This window comes from Lycorma delicatula, chromosome 1, assembly GCF_047948215.1.
Source record: "Lycorma delicatula isolate Av1 chromosome 1, ASM4794821v1, whole genome shotgun sequence".
Lineage (NCBI taxonomy): Eukaryota > Metazoa > Arthropoda > Insecta > Hemiptera > Fulgoridae > Lycorma > Lycorma delicatula.
Window position 1 is genome coordinate 101,493,750 of NC_134455.1, and position 21,600 is coordinate 101,515,349.

The 21,600-nt window shown below is 28.9% G+C and overlaps 1 protein-coding gene across 15 annotated transcripts in view; it reads right to left on the reverse strand.

The window, feature by feature from the left end:
* The window catches only part of aPKC (protein kinase C iota type), a 713,443-nt gene that overhangs the window by 186,017 nt on the left and 505,826 nt on the right, over positions 1-21,600 (reverse strand). For all 15 annotated transcript variants that reach the window (XM_075358274.1, XM_075358255.1, XM_075358264.1 and 12 more), the window contains one exon: positions 6,579-6,629. In XM_075358274.1, the coding sequence (XP_075214389.1) occupies positions 6,579-6,629 (51 nt within the window). The remainder of the gene's footprint in view (positions 1-6,578; positions 6,630-21,600) is intronic.

Genomic DNA, 21,600 nt, shown 5'->3' on the forward strand with positions numbered 1-21,600 from the left:
ATAGTAAAGTCAAGATTTTTATAAAAAAAATAAATCATTTAAAATATTAAATTAAAACAAAACAATGAGGTAATAAAAGTATCCATATTAAAATCTTGTATAAAAAAGGAAAGTGTCTTACAAAGAAAAACAAGGAATACATCATATAAAATATCTATCATGCTCTTAATTATATACTGGACAAATTGAATTACTTGCAGGTTTGAAAATTTTATTCCAAAGCTCAGCATCATATTAAATTATAAAATTTATGGGTAAAAGTTTTCTTGGAAAGTAAAACTCAGTTTTTTCATCATTTTCTACCATATAATATTCAAGCTTAAAATAAATTATCTTAAGCTTCTGTTATTCAGGCTGTAGGTGATTAATTAGTTCAAGGAATTATTACTTGTTCAAGGTATATCAATCATTAAAGTTGGCACCTTTAACAACTACAGAAAGGCCAGCTACCCTATTTTAGGAATCATTCTTTAATCTGACCTGTTCATACATACATACCCATTATAATTATAATAGGAGATATAAAAATATTTATAGCTATAAACTTCTCAAAAACATGCATCCCCTCCCACCAATGTCAAGGAGTAGGTTATTACATCAATCGAGTAGTATGTAATACCTAGGATATGCTTTAAAAAACTATTTATTTTAATTCATCATCTACTACTGTATATTACTTGTTTATGCCCTATGACTGCACACTAAGGAGCTTCCACTGAGTGTTAAAAAATAAAATTAGAAAATGAACAAACACAAGACTGTAAAAAACCAGTGTGACAAAAAACCATATGACTAATATGACAGAGCAGTATTCTACCATTTACATGCACAAATATCAACATCATTTAAAAAAAAGAAATGTCAAGATAAGATTTCTTTGATGCCAAGATCAAAGGTTAAATGTTTTGATAAGAGTATCTAAAGCATAAGATGTGTGTATTTAAGTGAAGACATTACAGTAACAGTGAATCATGCTTTTAAATGCAGCAATTAAAACTAAAAGTTTAAATATCACAGTAGGTAATTATACAAATAATTTTTTTTATTTTTATTTTTTTTTTAACATATAATGAAGTTGTTAGAATTGTTATTGAAGTTATCATTAAATACTGTATTACAATAACATCTCCACTTAAGGTAGTAAAGTATTTGCAAGAACAGATTTTGTTCTGAAGTGGTAATGGCTTCAGATTGTAACTCACTAAGCTGTTGGTTTGCACAGAATAATCCTTTTAACACTGTTTAGAGACTTACACTTAACTACTACCACTTTACATTTTATACCAATTCCCACGTGCACTAACTCGGCTATACTTGCTAGGCTGAAAAAAATAATTTCAAAAGAAAATAATATGGTAAGAAAAAAATTATAAGGAGTGACCACGTACTTAAAATTCTAAAAACTATTGATTAATTGATTAGAAATAATTTTGTGATTTTTACTGAAGCACATGATGCACAGTAGAATTGACAATTGATTATTGTATGTGACAAACAAAAAAGATCTCAGTAGCATCAGAATAAGAATTTTTATTTATCAACAATTAACTTATGTGAATTCAATATTAAATTATTTTAAGCAAAGATACAGTAAATGCCTAGAACCAATAACTATCTTTTGACCAGATGAGTCAGATGCACATCTAGATTGTGATAAAGAGAGACTACTGAGCTCATTCTTTACAAAGAGAAAAGAATAGAATAAGAATAATTATACGTCAAAATAAGAAGCAATTCAATTTTTGAACTCTGATTGTTAAATAAGAGAGCCATAACTCACATAACACTAACTATAGTGACCAACTATTAACTATAACTATTGTGAGTGACCTGATACACAAGACAAATCACTCACCAAAATATAATAGTCATTCCCAAGAATAACACGCTACATGCCAGGTTTATTAAGAAAAGTGAAAAACAAAGCAGTTTCCTGTTGTCTTCTTTATTGAGCTATATATACTGCTGCAAAATAACATACCAACTCTCTTAAGAGGAAGTGATATTCAGCCCTAGACAATCAATATCTTTGCTCTGTTCACCGTACAGATTAGCTGTGTAATGATTATCAATATACTTAGAGAAACCAACTATGGCTACTACTACTTGTATTTCAGATATTTCACTATCATGTACAGACTACTCATGCACAACCATATCAAGATTAATACAGATAACACAAAGAAATAAATTCATATATTCTTCAATTAAATTTTTTTTTCAAAAATGGTACCCAGTAAATCCAGGGCATCAGCCCTTCTTAAAAGACAATTATCCAATATATTCTATAAAAAATCTGATGAAAAATGTTTTTCCTGAATCCTATTTTAAATGAAATATAAACAAAAAATTGAAAATATTTACTATTAGATCATTAAGGTGCTCTAAAATGCCATCAGTATTCAATTACTCACTCAGAGAATAATTGTAGTAAAAATTTATTTTGGCGATTTAAAATCGGGTTATTAACAGCTAGGTTATTACAAGTTTTCCATTATCGCATGGCCTAAAAATTATTGTGGTACTGTTAAACATTAAGTTTAAAAATTTAGTTTACTGCCTTGCTCAAGGCCATCCTCATTTTTTATAATTTTAATTTCTTTTGATTTGCAAAGTGTACAGAATTTTCTGCTTCATTAAACTTCATAAACTTTGTTCCTAATTTATTAATATATGGCTGGGTGGGTAACTGACTTTTGATAACAATGTATAATCTGCTATGCAACATTAATATTATAATACAATAATTAAGTTATTGAGCCCTGAGAACTGACCCAGGGAGAGCTTCAGCTCAGGCAGTTGGAAGTGTGATCCACTGATGCACCCATAAATTAATCAAACAAGAAGTTTCCTCCTAGCACCTACATTCCAACTTAAAACACCTAATATCTGCATGTAATGAGGTGCCCCTCTTAAACCAGGTAACCCTTGTTGAAGTTATGAGTAACAACACCTGCACAGAACTGGATTAGAGAGCAAATTGAATTCTCAATTTTTCCTCACAACCTGATAAAGACTATCAGGTTAGATGTTAAGACAACATCTAAGACATCTCAGGGGTAGGGATTTATAAATGATATGAATCATAAAATGATTAATGGGACTAAACTAACATAAGGTTCAATGTTGTTAGAAGAGAAAGCCCCTTCCCAAACTCCTGTCATTGCACTAATCTCTGACAAAAGGTATTGCTGATTCAGAGTCAAAATATTAGCTTCGGAAATAATTGTATTCACATAATCATAAAATAGTATAAATAATATATGAGATTTGGGAAATGGAACATTAGGAATCTGTCAGGAAAGGAAGGGAAAATGAAGTACTATAAGTTAGTTAAATGAACTAGATGTACTAGGAATAAGAGAGAAATGAGAAAAAAAGGAGCGGGCAAGAATAATTTGGACAAAGGTTATGTGTTTAAATATGCAGGTGTAATGAAGAGAAGAAGGATAAAAGATGGAGGAGGAATTATAGCAGATGCAAATATTAAAATTTTGGTCAGGTATGGAAAGCTGTCAATTCCAGAACAATAAGACTGGATTTAGATCTGCCAGAGAAAATAAAAACTTCACAAATATGCAGTCCAACTGACGATGCTTTGGTTAAACAGAAGAATGGATGGATTTGTACAAGGAAATTGCAAGGAAGAGAGCTGCAGGAAAATAACTATTAAGAAGAATAGGGAATGATGAAACAGTTAGTCATGGTTCCACTGGCAACCAGGCAAGTGATACCATTAGAATCAATGGTATTAAATCAGTTGACTTCTGCATTATCCAAAATATCTTAAAACTTAAGTAGGAATATTTTTTTATTCATAAAAATATCCAGAAAATAAACTTTAAGGGAGTGAGAAAAGCTAGAAAGAGTATTTTATAAACTATTCCTGTATATTCTTCAGATTTAGATATGGGTTCGTGGATTTTTATTTTAAATCAATGAGAGGGACAAAGTAAGACATAGATCATAAAGTGTTGATTGCAGATTCTAGATTTAGAAGAAGAAAAACACAACTATCAAAACAAGTGTGGAAACAGGAAAAAATTGCAATGAAATGGAACAGAAAAGTACACATAAAAAATTATCTTCCTTCACATGAATATCTTGGAACATTCAAGATGGGAAACTGAAGTGAAAGTTACGAAGATAACTACTAAAGAGACAAGAGTCTTCTGTGCTATTAGAAGTACACTTTTTTGGAAAAAAAAATTACATACTGCTTTGAAAAACTTAACATCGATTGTTGAACTGAACGAAGCAAATGATTCTGAGAGTTAGGCAGCTAGAATATGTTTATAAATTGCTAACTATGGATATTTATATTTATTCTCGTTTGTGCACAAACGAGAAGAAAAAAAAAAGATGAAAATAGTTATTAATTAAAGATAAAAAAATAAAAGAAAAAATTAATGTATATAATACAATAAAATAAAACAAATTAAAAGCATAACTTTTTTTGGTAACATTAATATTATAAAATAAAAAAGGGGAAAAAGGAAATTTGTGTAATGACCAACACATGATTCAAACATATATAATAATTCTAGAACTCGTATGAAGCCAAATTTCTGAACTCATCCCAAACACCATCAAAAAACAACTAACATTAGAAATAAACGAATCAATTTGTACACAATGAACTTTTGTATAATGTTAACAGATGAAGCTGAATGAAGACTAAAAGAAAAGCAAAGAAACACTCAAATGTCTGTAATTAGTTTTAGGGAAGTAACTAAAGGGAAATCAATATGTTAATACTAGAACATGCAATCTTTATTAACATTAATATTATCCCATATTACATCATAAATGTCTCATTAATCACATATTACACAACAACAATATGGTTTAATACTGACCAAAAACACTGTCGTTTTTTTAAAGAATATTTATGCTAGTTTACCCAGAAGAGTCATAATTGACAAAATTCAATTCTATTTTACAAAATTTTTATAGGTTTTTTAAACATCATTATATTGTTAATTAAAAAAAAATCAAAATGGACTTTCATTCACCTTAATTATATTATTAATAATAAGATCTCCTACTTTATATGAGAACGGTTCAGAAAGTATCCTCCATTTCGATAAAAATAAAAAACTTGCATAGATAAAAATATTTTATTTTATACAACTTAGCTACAGCTTTTAACTATTTTTCAACATATTCTCCATTTAAATTCATGCATTTGTCATAGTGTTTTAACTAATTTACAAATACCTTCATAAAATTCAGCCACGTACCTCGCTAACCTTTCACAGTATTTTGAAGTTTGTTGTTCTCATCATCAAAGTGCTGCGGTGCAAGCGCTATTTCAGCAGTCTATTGTAAAACTTTGAAGAAACTTAGGTGAGTCATTCAGAAAAAAACTTTGAGGTATGTTGTCATCTGGTGCTGTTTTTTTTTTTTTTATGAAAATGCTCATCCTGACAGTGCTCAAAGAACTCAAGAACTTCTGAATCAATTCCAATGAGACATTTTTTATCATCCCTTACAGCCCAGATTGACGCCAAGTGATTTTCATCTCTTACTATCATGAAGAAATGGGTTGCATTGTAGCACTTCAAGGCAACGACAAACTTCAAAATGCAGTGAAAGTTTGGCTAGATACCCAAGCAGCTGAATTTTATGAAGAATAAATTTGTAAATTAGTAAAACACTATGACAAATTATTGAATTTAAATGGCAACAATGTTGAAAAATAGTTAAAAGCTGTAGTTTTAAGTTGTATATAATAAAATATTTTCATCTATGCAGGCTTTTTATTTATAGCTAAATAGATGTTACTTTCCAAACTGCCCTTTCATCAAGGGCAGTTTGGAAATTATCAAACCAGGTAAAATTAAAATTTTGACAAAGTCATAAGATTACCAACAATTAAAAAAATTATTTCAATGTTTACATAATGTGATAATTCTTACACACGAGTACATTTCTTTCATTTAATTTTACTCATATTTGTACAAATCTTCTTTTTTTTGCTTAATCTAAACTAACTACAACATAACATTTTTACAACACAAGGAATAAATTTACTTATAAAACCAAGAAACTTTTAATCCTACGTAAAACATAAGTTAGAATTAAGAATTATCCTCATCTTCTAATGGGCCAGCAGTCCATGGGTGAGATGATCTTCCCATCCTCCATGATCTAATTTTATTTTATTTTTTCCCTTCTTCCCTGAATAACAGTGAAATGATCTACCATAATATAGATTATGTCACAGTGCAATCACGCTGACTCAATCTATACATTACAATACGTAACACATCCTTAGCAATGTGATGAATCACTCCACAGTGCAACAGGTCCTTAGATACTGTAAACTAGTCTAAAGATTTTTTTCCTACCTATGAGTAGTCCAAAGGGTCAAGATTGGTAGTATTATTAATTGGGTAAAGCTTACTTTTCTACTTCTATTATAATCTAAATCTAGTAAGTGGAAAGCACTAATTAAAATTCATAACACAAGTTGGACAATTTAATTTATAAATAAATAATTAACTACGTGAATTTTGTTTAAAATGAATACGATGACAGAAAAGCTATATTATCAATATAAATAAATAACTTACGGTCTTCTCCCTGGCAAGGCATTCCTGGTGCTGGCGGCACATTGGGGAACACTGAAACAAAGATAAAAGAAAAACATTAAATGGAGGGTAAATATTATAAAATTTTATTTCAAAAATATTTTTTACCTATATCAAACTATAATTAAGGTTGACAAAATTAAAAACTTGAACAAAAACTTTCAAAACAAACAAAAACATTTACTAATTTTCTCACTTGCTAGCCTGTTAAAACAACACTTAAAATAAAGAATTTACCATTCATATTAAGTGATATGTAATGATTTTCATGCAGTATAATGATTTTGTGAATGAATTCAAGTTGTAATTATACACTAAATTATAATAATCAAACAATACCAATGAGTTTATAATTTAGTGATAAATGAGAGAGATTCCTTAAACATTTAACAAAGAAAAATTAAAAAAATAATGTATAAATGGATATTTAATAATGAATGCAAAGTTAGAACCAACCCCACAACCAGTATTTCAGATATATTTTTTCTCTAGTGATGGAGGAATATTCTAATCATATGTTTATATATGATATACTGAGAAGGCAGCTTAATGACCCAACACCTGAATTCAGTGATATTCGTTCTGAGTAACAAGATTTTTTGCTAGAATTTTTCAATTCTCTAAGTGTTTAAAAAAAAAATTAAATGTAAATCCCTCACTTCAATAAAGAACATAAAAAATAATATAATAAAACCTGTCTAAAATAATCTAATTCTCCAACCTTAAAAATTATTTTTTATTTGTTTTAAGGGAAATTTAATGTATGAGTAATTCAATTTATGACTTTGAAGTCATATAAAAGTTTATTCAGAATGCTTTCATAATCATTTGAGATGTAGCAAATCATAACAGTAACTAACTAACTCTTGTAGCACCATTGCAAAGATTCCTTCACAATGATGAGATTAGCTGGCTCACAATATCAATGTAGAAATGGTAAATTGGATAGAGGAAAATGTAATCATTAGTGATTAGTTGATATTCTATATCAGTAGTAAGGTCCATGTGAATCTATGTAAGATGTTTGCACAGGCAAAAGATAAATTTTTTTATGCTCTTTGTTAAGCTGAAATGCACAGTCTGTTCTTTTTCAATGACAATATAACAAATAGTACTATGTTCTAGGATTTTCTACAAATTTTTCCAGGTGAACGATATACTTATCACAACACACTACCATACAGAAATCCAGGATTTCTTTGATAACCATTATCTATCTAGAGGAGTCTTCAAGCTGGCCTGATGCATGGTCACCTTGTTATGTGGATTTGATGCCACTATATATTTTTTTATGGAATTTCATTAAAAAATAAGTTTTTGTTCTGTCCTTATCTTCTAACCTTGCTGAACATAAAATATTGCCACAGTTGTAGAAGTGATGCAGGATACTTTGAAAAATTTGGCAAGAGATTAATCTCTGTGAGATGTCTGCCATACAATCAAAGATGCTGCTCATATCAAACTTAAGTGACTGTTTTATGAAAAAAATGGTTATATAAGTAATAAATTTTACTCACTGTTAAAGTCATAAAGTCACTTCTGAATTCCTTACACACTTACCAACTGCTAAAAGATAAACTATACCATTAGAGAAAAATATAATATTACATACACCGCTTAAGTAATGTTTTGTAATATTGATGGTAATTATAAATAATTTACTAATTAATTAGTTTTACTGGTCAGTACTTGATCTGACTCTAAGAATATCTGTTATGAAGGTTGATCACTATGCAATTAAAAACCAAGACAATGGTCATGACATTTGTCTAACTATTACTCAATTTAATCTTATTATACATTGACTGAGTTTTATTTTATTGATTAAAATATGTCTTTCCAACTTCCTGGAAGTAAATGTCTCACTTTTTTTCTTTGTGAATCCTATTAAATAATTCTATGTTAAATAAGGTACATATTCAAAAATAAATTTTTTCTTATTTGTCATTCTAAAAACAAAAATGACACAACAAATTTCTTTATAAGTGTTGTTTGTGAATTTCTTTGTAAAATGTATTCATCATTTTCATTATCCAATTATTAAAATAGTTTTTTTTTAATGCTACTATTGAACGTCTTTTTTAACTATTAATTTCAAATTTTGTTTTCATATTAATTAATTTAATTTTAATACTTAGGTAAATTTTTCTACTCCCTGATTAATAATTTATTTTCTATGGTGTAACCAATCGACTCAGTAAATAAAATTTACTATCTTGAAATAAGTATCTTCTACTTCTTTATAAAATTTACTCTGGATCCCAAAAACCTTTTTAGTCTTCCAACATGCTAAGAATCCTCTTAAATGACAGCCCCTTTTAATAGCAATTTCTTTGATACAAATAAAGGTATTACTTAGGACAGGTTTAACTGTATGATTATAAAAAGTCTAAGCAAAGAGATCATTGTCTATCTGAAATAATGAATCAAAAAATATCTTCTTTATAATAAAAATGTTCTTAAATTATTTTAACTGTAGTAATTATTTGAGAAAATTCATTGATGTTTCAGAATAGATCAAATAAACATGAGTGACATGTGGTTTTTATTTTCTAATTTAAAATTCAATACTTCAATTTTTATTTATGATATGAGCAAACATGGAATTCACATTAAAATATGATCAGGAAATAAAAACTTAAGTCTGAAATTCAAAATTCAATTTCTTTTCAAGTCATTTGAAATCGGGAAAAATATTTTATAAATATACTATTAAGTCAAATTACATTTTGAAACAAAATTTACCTAAAGGTTTTTGTACGAACTTCTTTTAACGGCTTTAATTTTTCCTAATTAATTGTGTTTTCTTTGTAAATACTTCATTCCCAGCATTGTCATGAAATAGCTTAAAGAAATTAAAAACGTACCTGGTATTAAGTATGAAATAAGCCATGGTTATGTAAAACAGAAGTTAATTTTCAGAATAATTACAAATAATACTGTATTTCTGAGTATTTAGTCATACATCTTCTTGGTGACATTATTGATGTAACAAAATATACTTGAATAGATAACAAATATTATGTAATGAGAAATTAATATGATTGTAATAAAGAATGAATGAAAAAGATCACACAAAAATATTACTAAATTGTCAACATCCTTTAGTAAATTAAAATAATTAGTTTGATAATGTTTAATCATAATTGTTTATACTTAAGATTACTTTTATACATGCTTTAATGAAATATTTAACATAACATAACACTTAAAGTAGTGTACCATGTAATAAGATAGTCATTTAATCTGTTACATTTTACTGAATTAAAATGCAATAAAGGGGGTGATAAACAACAACACTTTATGATCACGTATTATAAAAAAACTTGAAAATCACAAGAAATAATGAAAAAAATGAAAACTAAATAGCAATTACATTTTAAATAAACTCATACAATTCACATACTTTGTAAATGTATCAGCCAAATCTAACTGATTATGTTAAACAAGAAACAAAATTGAAAAACCCTAAACCTCATAAAAATGGATATTATATTTCTCCAACCAGTTTTCCAGTTACTGCTGGTTCTGAAGTGTATATGTGTGTGCGCATGCGTAGGCAAATGCTATTACTGCTGCCAACTTGCCAGGCCTGATGTAGCTGCAATGTAAGTGTAAATGTACTGATAAACATGTAGAGTGGAACAGATTCAGGTCGACCACTCCTGAGACATGTGGTTAATTGAAACCCAACCACCAAAGAACACCGGTATCTACAGTCTAGCATTTAAATCCATATAAAAGCAACTGCCTTTACAAGGACTCAAAATTTAAAACTCTTGACTTAGAAAATTAGCTGATTTTGCAATGAAGATTTTAACCACTAGATTAACCAAGTGGTTTAAAAGTGGATGTTATTTTACGTAAAAGTACAATGCAAATGATTGTTTGTGAACACACTATATGGACAGAAAAATTCCACAAATGTTTAAGAGATTTAAAAAAAAGGCGTAAGTTTTTAATTGATAGTTATTACATTTAAAAAAACATATATAACAAAGCGTAAAATAAAAAGAAAATCATGTAACAATAATAAATAAATTTACTATATTTAAATATTAATTAAAAATACGTTCATTGTTTGCAAGTAGTAGATGGAATACAAACGCCCAACAAAAATCATAAAACAATAAATTATAAAATATGACAAAAATTTGACAAATTATTTCCAACTGAAAGATCTAAAGTGGTAAACTGTCATACTTCCATTACAATAGTTAAAAATAATAGTTATAAATTATTTTAGTGTAAATTAAAAAAAAAAAACAAATGCTTTTTAATACTATTAACCTCAACCTTTATTATCATGATAATTAATTAAATGTATCCATATAAAAAAAATGTATACACATTAATAAATAAAAGTTAAATATAAAATAATCTTTATAATGTAAAAAAGAAGAACAAGAAACAAGAGATTTATTCTACATTACAAAATACATTGCTTCAACGGTTAACTTTAGAAAGTTAAACGAGGGAAAAGTGAATTACATTCAATACATGGTTGATGCCGGTGGATCAAGGGATAAGAAACGCTGTAAGAAAAGAGTTAGAATGGAGGAAGAGGGTGATGCGAAGGAGATGGAGACACCAGCTGTGTCGCTGTGTCAATAATGTTTGCTTTGCCCGACCAACCCTCAACAAGCAAGCACTAGCACAATCCAATCTCTTCTGTTTACACTTCACTAGTTATAATATTTCTAACATTTACCTATCTGTTACATCTCAGCCGCAGAATGTAAGACCAACAGAAAACCCCCAACGGCTCACTCTCTCTCTTTACACTTTCTTAAATCTGTTTACATAAATTCTCCTCTTCACAAACTCATGTATCTTCATTATTTTCTTTTCATTTCAAAGTTTATTCATTTAGTTACTGTTTGTTTTGAATGTTTTCAGTATAACATACCCAATTAAAAATAACATTGACAATCAATACAATATACCTGAAGCCAAGATACATATAAATGGAATGTGTAATGGATGTATTGCAATACCTGAACTATAAAACCAACAGATTACAAATTAAACATAAATACAACAGCCCATCACTAAAATGCCTAGCTACATTCTGGGAAACAATGATATCAACTTGAAATAATGTTAATCAAATCAGGATTCACCATCAGAATTATGACATGTTAGTATCTACTATCATCTCATTATTGTATAAATTGTTTAATATGCGATTAAATAATAATTAACTGAAATTCAAACACTTAATAATTATTTATCTTTGTTAACTTGGGTCTATTTGTTAAACATTTACAACAGGAAAGAACAACAAACGTATCCTAGAAAATGAATGTTTATTCAAATAACTTTTTTTTAAAAATAAGTTGACAGTTGTTTGTTATTTTATATAACTTTTTATTTTTAAAGTTCACAGTAGCTCTTTCTGCTTTACCGCTCCTTTCTCAACTTACGTCTTCTACAAAAAATACACAATGCTTCATCACTGAAGCTTAAAGCTGTATATATGCTATTTTTTGTCTTTTGGATAGCTCTTCTGTCTCATAGTCTTCCTCAGGCCTCTGCACTACATCTTGCAAATTTCAGTTTCTATTTATATGCAAAGCTACTTCTTCAGAATCCTTATAAATTAAATATTTATCTAGAAAAGATTCAGCGAGCAGGCTAGCTGGTCGTCATAATAATTTGTACAATTTTACATAAATTGGATACAATCAAGAGAGGACTTCAAATATTATTAAAATTCCACCTTTTATACTTTCAATTTTTTTAAATTACTATGAAGTATTTTCATTAAAACTTTTCTAAGTATCATATTTTAAACTGCAAAAATCAATTTTAAGATGGTAAAATCCAGATTAGTCATTGTGTCAATGAATATAATGTTTATTACTACATTAGCTAGAAACAAATTGTAACATTATTATTTTTCAACAATGCTAATCCCTGAAATGTGTCATTTGGGATATAATCATACTTTAGTAATTAATCAGAATTTAAAAAAAAATGTCCATTTTCAAACTTTTTATGTTATGACTCAAATCGTTTAATCTTGAATTAGTATGAATATTATTCATGTATGTGAATGTGTACATTGAATATTAACACTTATATAAGTTTTGCTCAACGCTAAACTCACACTAAAAATTACATTTTACTTGTCATTAAAGTTGAAATTTGATGGAAAGTTTAAAATCAAGATACTTCTAAATTTCCAGAATCATAATTAGTTTAATGGAGATTTATTACCAAACAGGATAGTTAACACATTAATCATCTATTTCACACTGCATCGACTCATAGTTACTTTCAATTGTAAATCTAGGTCTAGCAGTGAGTTACTGATGTATTAACAGGATGATGATTTTTAATATATTCAAATGAATTTTCTACATCACAGTTTGCTACAGTAAAGAAAATCTCAAAAGTAAACCACATATTTACGTAAACTACATTACTTTACGTACAGCTTGCCTTTAGGCAAAAGTACTTTACTTTCAATTTACATGCAAATGAATAAGAAATAATAAATATTTTTACACATTAAAAACTCATTAAATTTCATCACCTAGTACACAGTTTAAAATACCAGATTTCTAAGAGAATAATTTTAACACCACTAATTTTCAAAACACATCCTCAGATTATACAACTGGTGAAAGGGAAAGTTTATGCAACTGTAATACAATGATAATTTCTTTTAAGATGCACTGACTGCTGTAGGCATTTATCAGTGATATATTCTGATAGCACCCAAGGAAGCTGTACATTATTTGATTTCTTTGATCTACAATCTATAAAGACCTACTTCTTTAAATGATCTTTAGTCAGTAGCATTGCATTTTTTTAAAAACAATTTTACAGGGTCCCTGAGTCACTCCATGTATAACAGAACCATAAGGTTTTCAGTTTTGGGTCACTTATACAGAGCCCAAAATCCAATTGATGATGTTTTCAAAGAACCTATAAAAGTAGCATTTGAAAATCTTCTTGTTCATTATAAAAAAAAGATAATAAGCTCGTAACAATTGTGCAATTGAGATGATAATATTTCTATATAATGATTATTACTTACTAAATACATTTTTGTAGAACAATTTTAATCAAAGAGTGAATGTTTTCATGGCTCTTTATCTGTAAATTTAACTTGATACAATACCTAAACGGAATAATACATTTTATACATAATAATTTTCATTCAAACACTAAAAAATCTTTTATTCTATTCCACAAATAATTTTCTTTTTTTATTACTCTTAAACACTATCAAACATTTTTAATAAATATATATTTATTGTTTATTCCATTAGAAAAATAGAATACTCAATCACATAAACATCAATTTTAATACACAAGCAGATATATTATACCCAAAAAATACTGACACCCTGTGCATAGAACTCAAAGTAACACATGGAGTTAAATTTCTCTACTACCATTATTTAAGACATTAAACACAAGTATAATATTACACGCATGAAGGGTAATTTTAAATATTTTCCAAAAAAGATTTATGGAACAGAAAGGAAGGAGATTCTTTTTCTGGAGATGATTTGGCTTGTTAAACTGAGTTTTCACCAGGAAAAATCTGGGGATATATAAAATCCCTAGAAAGATATAGTTGAACATTTTTAACAATTAAAAAACTATTAATATTTAAATTTATTTTCAAATTAACTTGGTTACATGCTTTTTTTATAAAAAAAAAAAACTTTGTTATAAAGAAGTATAATAATAGATCACAATTTAAATACAAAGGCTAGATAATATATACTCAGAATAAGTCGCTAATTTTACAAATTTACTAATAACCAACCAGAAATAACAAAATGGACTGATATACATTACAAAATGGTGAAACTGTGAGATGACAATGTATATACATGAAGCAGTTTACTTATCTGTCAAACATACTTGAGAAAGTTTAGATTTGTTCTCTTACATACATGAACTATTAAAGTATAAATTATTAAAATTTCAGTTTTACAGAATAGACAGATTTTACAATATCTTATTTCAACTCATTTTTTACTCCCCCTAGCACAAATAATGTATTAAGCTTTATGGATCAATTTTGAATTTTACTCGCTATTCTAAAAATATTCTTATCAATAAATTATCAAATCATGAATAATATTTTTTTGTAAATTTTAATTAAAACATAAAAAGGATATAAGAATCATCAATAAAACACAGATTAGGCTTCATACTTCAAATACGATCAACTATAGGAATGTGGTGGTTTTATGCAAATTCGGCAGAGTTCATTACTACAGATATATATATATATATATAGATATATATATAGATATATATGTATGTGTGTGTGTGTGTGTGTGTGTGTGTGTGTGTGTGTGTGTGTGTGTGTGTGTGTGTGTGTGTATGTGCACTAACTTATTATTGAAATAATAAAATTGATGTCATAATACAAGCCTAAAAATATTAAAAGAAAATATTATAGAAATAAATTTTCCAAGATACTATTTTGTCTTTTTACAACATGAGTGGCTTTTTTGTGTGTTAGTTGTTCTTGTGTAATTTTTATTTATTTTCTGTTTACACAATACAAAAATAATCCATCCAGGATGGATGGATGTGATTCTTCTTTCATTGTTTCTTGCATGGGTTTTTGCATGGAAAATTACAGTATATTTACAAAAAAACATTTTACCTTATGCAGATCATAATAATCATACCACCAAAATACTGAAAGCTTTACGTCTAGAATAAATTTTAAAACTTGCCAATGAATAAGTAAATATGATCAGCACTTAATGCTAAATTAAAGAGTTTAAATTTAGTAATTCTAATAAATTACATGTAGAATAAAGCTTTATATAATAAACATAAACATCAATAAATTAGTTATGATCAAGTAATTGAATCATACAAAACAAAAAGGTAGAGAAGGAATCTGCGTATGTATATAATCATGCATTCATACGCAAATGAATAAAGTGACGTGTGATATGAGATAGGGTTCAACACAACTGAATGTTATAATTTAATATTCCAATCATATTATTCGCATCTAGTGGCTCACTCACCCTCTGTTTCTATACCCATTTTATGTATTAGTGCCACATAACATTGCACTGTACAAAATGAAATCTGATCATCAGATAGCTTGCCTATTTGTTTTCAAATACAGTAAGCCTTTATAATATAAGCGAATGATAAATGTTTACGAGATAAATAGAATAACTAACTGTTAACTGGTTATGCAGAAACAATTCAAACCATTTAAATTTTAAATGACTACTAAAGAGTTCCTGTAATTAAAGAAAAGAAGTATACATATTAAATGATTCATTTATTAACTAACATTTTCAAGATAAGTAGTAAAGGAAAACAAAAGAACTACAGAACTGTTACTTCTGACTTTAGTAACAGATAATGGAGCCTGATAGCAAGATCCCTTATCGACAAAAGTAGTGTAAACATGTTTTCCAGACAAGATCATTTTTTAAAAAAATAATTAACTCTTTTGCTGTTTTAAGTGTTCGCATATTTATTTTTTGAGACACATCCAATTGACTAATTACGTCAAATTATTTATTTTTCATCACATCTAAGAAAATCCATTGGGCAAAAAAATCATCAAAAACCACAAATTACAAATCATTATATCTATTTAACAGCCATCACTCTGCTTAATCAAAATTTATTTGGAATCTGGCTGTACTTTGATAAGTACTTTTTTTTTAAAGAATTTCATTCATTACATAATATTCAAAATTTTAAAGTTTAATGTTGATCATGTCATAAATGTAGGTAAATATTCATCTTCTGTTATATTTTAGCTAGATAAGTTTGCTCGGCAGAATGGTAAAAGAATGAAAGTAAACTACTGCAGATGAAACAATCAAGATAGCTATTCAGTGGACACCACTGCTCACAGGACTTGACAGATACTCTAGTGAACAAGGGAATACAAATTACTCTAGCAGTAACTCTGAAATCACAGTACCATTTCACCAAGCAGCAAAACAATAATATCTTTAAAAAAATAAGATTATGAACATCTGATGACACAAGGTGAGGGGAATGTGAATTATGTTATTGGAGGCCAATTTAATTTTTTAATAATATAAATTAACGAGTTATAATGTGTGCGATGGGTGGTAGTGCCAGGAAATTAGGAGACTAATGTCTGTGTCTGAAATTAAAAAAAATAACTCCTATCAACATATACCAAAATCTGGTATGCAGTTATACAGAAACAATGAAAAGACAATATTACTATTCTAAAAAAACAATATATCTAATGGTTTTTTGTTTTTTTTTTGAGGGCGAAAAACGTCTACGCGTTATCATGGTCCGGATTTTTTTTAATGAAAAAAAAAAGAAATTAAAACTAATCTAAAAGATAAATAATAAAACTTAAAACTAATATCACAGATAAAATCTAAAATAAAATCAAAAGTAAATACAATTTAACAAAGTCAGAGATGGGTGTAAACGGCTGATTCTCGGATAACAAAAAAACTAAAAAAAAGCTAAAAAACATAAAAACACTAACATAAAACTTAAAACTAGGTTAAAAACTAAAATAACAAAATTAAATAAAACTTAAAACTAATACAAACTATATAATAAAAAATTAAAACTAAGTTAAAAACAAAAATTAAAAAAGTGAAATAAAACTTAAAACTAATATATTTAAAGACTTGCAACTAATATCACTAAAATTTACAACTAATATCACAGACGAAGTTTTTAAAACATAAAAGCAAAAATAATTAAAAATCTATATAAAATTTAACAAATCCCGATAGGGAGTGTAAAAGGCTACCTATTCGGATAACAAAATCAAAACACAGAACCACAAAAATTAAAAATAAAAAACAAACTTATTAAAACCTGTTCCAGTAGAAAATATATACGCGACAATATTAAATTTTTTGTATTACCCCAGCACTACGCAAAAATAGAAACATCCGGTTCAAAACTTTATTATCATTGCACAAGACACCACGGAGTTTCTGGGCAGTTTAAATTTACGACGCAACGCCGCATAACATATGCAATGTATGAGAATGTGGCGCACAGTCATGCGGCAGTTGCATTGTGCGCATAGGGGTGCGTGTCCTCCTGACATCAGGTATTCGTGTGTGACCCTCGTATGTCCTATCCGTAATCGACAGAGGACTACTTCCTCACGCCGAGTTTTTCTGCATGAGGAGTCCCATGACAACACATAATCTTTAATCTGCTGGAGATTATTATCAACGGTAGCCGTCCAGTCACCTTGCCACTTTGCTCTTAGAGATTGTTTTTCATAATTAATAAAATCAGAAGTAGCAACTCGGGTGGTGAAAGGAGGTTGATTACATGCGTCTTTGACAGTAGAATCTGCGTGTTCATTATCTGGAATCCCTACGTGGCTAGGGACCAAGCAAAAACTTACTTCTGTGTTGCGATTATTCAACTCAGCGATTGCTTTGTAAATTTCAATGACGATAAGATGTCTGGAATAAAAGTTTTATAAGGCTTGGAGAGCACTACACGAGTCACTGCAAATAAGAATTTTTCTACACTTAGAGTTAATGATATTTAGAGCTGTATTTATAAAGCGTACAGTTTACTTACAGCGTACAGTTCAGCTTACCGCTGAACTGTACGCTATAAGTTCTCTCATTGACAACAAATGCACAACCAACGGTATCGTTTTGTTTGGATTCATCAGTGTATACCACCGCGTCTGGGTTCATCTTGAAGAGAACACACTGAAACATTTGCTGGAAGACAGTAGGTAGTGTTGATTGTTTATTGTATGTCGTAAGGTCAAACGTAAAATTTATAATGTTTATTCCCCACAGAGGATATGAGCACGGATACGTTGGAAAGAATGACGGTGTATCAATATTTATATGCTGCAACAGACGTCGGGTACGGACACCTACAGGTGCAGTACAACGTGGATGGTCCTCATACTTTCCTAAATTAGGATTTCTAAGGACTGAGTCAAAACCCGAGTGATTTGGCTGTTCTTTGAGACGAGCAAAAAAGATAATAAAAGTTGGTCTCGTTTATCCCAAAGTGATGGATCACCATAGTCTACAAGTAATTTTGCGACAGGGCTTGATCTAAATGCACCTGTGGCAAGCCGAAGGGAATCATGATGTACAGCAGCCAGCATTTTAAGCACGGTATGACGAGCTGAAGAGTAGGTAGAGTTATGACACAACCATAATCTAAACGGGAACGAACAAAGGAATAATAAAAACGTAACATCTGAAATTGATGGCATTGTACTGTAGAACTCCACTTTCCTTAAAAACTATGTTATATTACAGTTGAATATGTACATTGAAATCCACTGTCTGTAATGTACTGAATGATAAAATAAATGTAAATGAATTTCTTACAGACACACGCGTGCACACACACACAAGACCGGTATAATGAACCCCTGAGTAACACATTCTGCCAGTTAAGAAGAAAGTAATAGAAAATATAATAATGGGCGGAATCCAGAAAGGGGTTAAAAGCAACCCTTTTAGTAACAATAACAGGTCCTTTTAACAACTTTTTGTAATACTGCTCACTGAGACACACCTAAACAAATGTTTGTTTCGTAAGAAAAGTTACCGGACCAAGGTTAGGAATGCATGGGAACGAAAGGACTCAGTCGATCGTTCTCACGCTTCGAGTTGGGTCGGGTTCAGCAGGTAAAGAGGATGAGTATAAATACTCTCGAGAAGACCAGTTAAAAATCAGTACTGCGAAATGAGTCTACGCAAGACGTTATGATGTCAGTTACGCAAGAAGAGTTTGCGATATGAATCTGCAGATGTGAGTCTGCGAGATGAAGTCTGCATTGCGATTTCTGCGAACCAGTCTAACAAGACGTTACGACATCAGTTCCACGAGGAGTGTCTGCGATGCAAGTTCTGCAAACCAGTCTAAAGAAACATTACGACGTCAGTTCTGCAAGGATAGTCTGCGATGTGAGGTCTAGAATCAATTCGCGAGAGTATTCTGCGAGGTCAGTGAAGCGAATTTCAAAGTAAACTAAGTTGGCACAACTAAGGTAACAACATCACAAGTAATGGTCCGGTGAGTTACTGTAAGACTATAAGTGAAAGAGATAATGTACTAAATTTCATTCACAAATAGCTAGGGTAGTTTTATGTGTGAACAGAAAAGGTATTTGCAGTGACAGAACGTTATACTTGTCTTACCTATTGTACTATTGTTATTTATACAAGCAAGACTAGCGGTTAAAGTGTTAAGACTAGCGGTTAAAGTGTTAAGACTAGCGGTCATTATATCTTTTGTCAGTGGAACTGAATTCTGGTTTTTATTATTTATTTGTCTACCTGTAAATAAATCCTGACTATTCCTTTAAATTCTGTTTTGTATGTAATCTCTGTTTGCTGAAATTTATGATTATTTGTTTGTTATTGATTATTTATATTCATTATTGTTTACGATTGCCATTATTGTGAGATTTTTTTATTGCCTCCAATTATTATTATTATTCTGATTATAAGTGTGGTTGTGATCACTATGATTAATATTTGTTTATTTACTATTTTTCACTAACTGTTTTATTATTGCCGCTTATTATTATTGTTATTATCATTGTCATTATTACTGATTTGGCTTGTTTTACTAATGTTTTTAAACCAATATAAATTAATTAATTAAACATTCTAATTGCCAATCTCTCAATATCCTGATCCCAGCCGCGAATACGCGACAATACATAAATTCTATTAAAATAAACCACCTACTATAGAATATTGAGATAAAACATATTTTACCTGATTTTTCATGAAAGTACTTTTGCATAGTAAAAATTTAAAAATAAAAATACTAAACAATGAAAATTGCATATTAATTTTATACGAGTGCTGCAATCTGTTGCAGTTTTTATACGACCATCTCCCTCAAACGCTGTCTGATGGTTTATTAAATTGAGATTCAGTTTATTTTATAATTATTATTTTTGTTTTTTTAAATATATTATTATGTGATTATTAGAAAAATAAACAATTTGTATGGAATTTATAAAATTGAATGTAATGATTATGATTGAACAATTAACATTCTTTTTCTGACATTACACAAATTTAGAAATAATAGAAATTAATAAAGATGACTTAAAATTAAATATATTAAAAAATATTACATATATATTATTACATGTATAAATACACAGAAAATTTCAATTTGATAAGCCATCACACGCGGTCTTATACAAATTGCAACAGACTGCAGCACTAGTATAAATTACTATGCAATTTTCATGATTTTAGTATTTCTATTTTCAAATTTTTATATGCAATAACGGAATTATTTCAATCATGACTGAGGATTCGGGATCCTGCGAAAGTACTTTTAAGAAAAATTAGGTAAGATATGTCTATCTCACAATTTAGTACTACGTGGTTTATTTTAATAAAATTCAAATATAATTCAACAGTACAGAGGAATAATATAAATCTTAAAAAGTTTAATTTCAATAAAATAATATATATATATATATATATATATATATATATGAAGGATTTTATTTTTTTTAAAGTAGTAATTAAAACATCCAGAATGAAGTACTATAACAGAGTTCAATGAAAAGAGAACTTGAAGAGAGTAAATGGACTCGAACAGGTAAAGGAAACTTGTACTGAGAATGTACAAGACTACACTTCATTTACACTCATACATATCATCCTCATTCATCCTCTGAAGAATTATCTAAACGGTAGTTGCCGGAGGCTAAACAGGAAAAAGAAAGAAAAGGTAAAGGAAACAAGATGAACCGGGCTGAAAATAAATAAAAAGAAAAAATATTCGGAAGACCAATTACAGCAAGAACAAGTAAGTACAGTTCCGGGCATAATAATCTTCAAGGAACATCTAATGAATGGTTCCTATGTAAAATATTCTGTTCAGTGCTTGTTGAAAGCAAAATTTCAATTTCAAATTTTTAGTTTCTTTTTCTGAGAGTTTTTTTCCTTTTTAACTATACTATTTACTTTCACTTACATTTAACAAGATAATTGTGACTGTTAGTGAATTC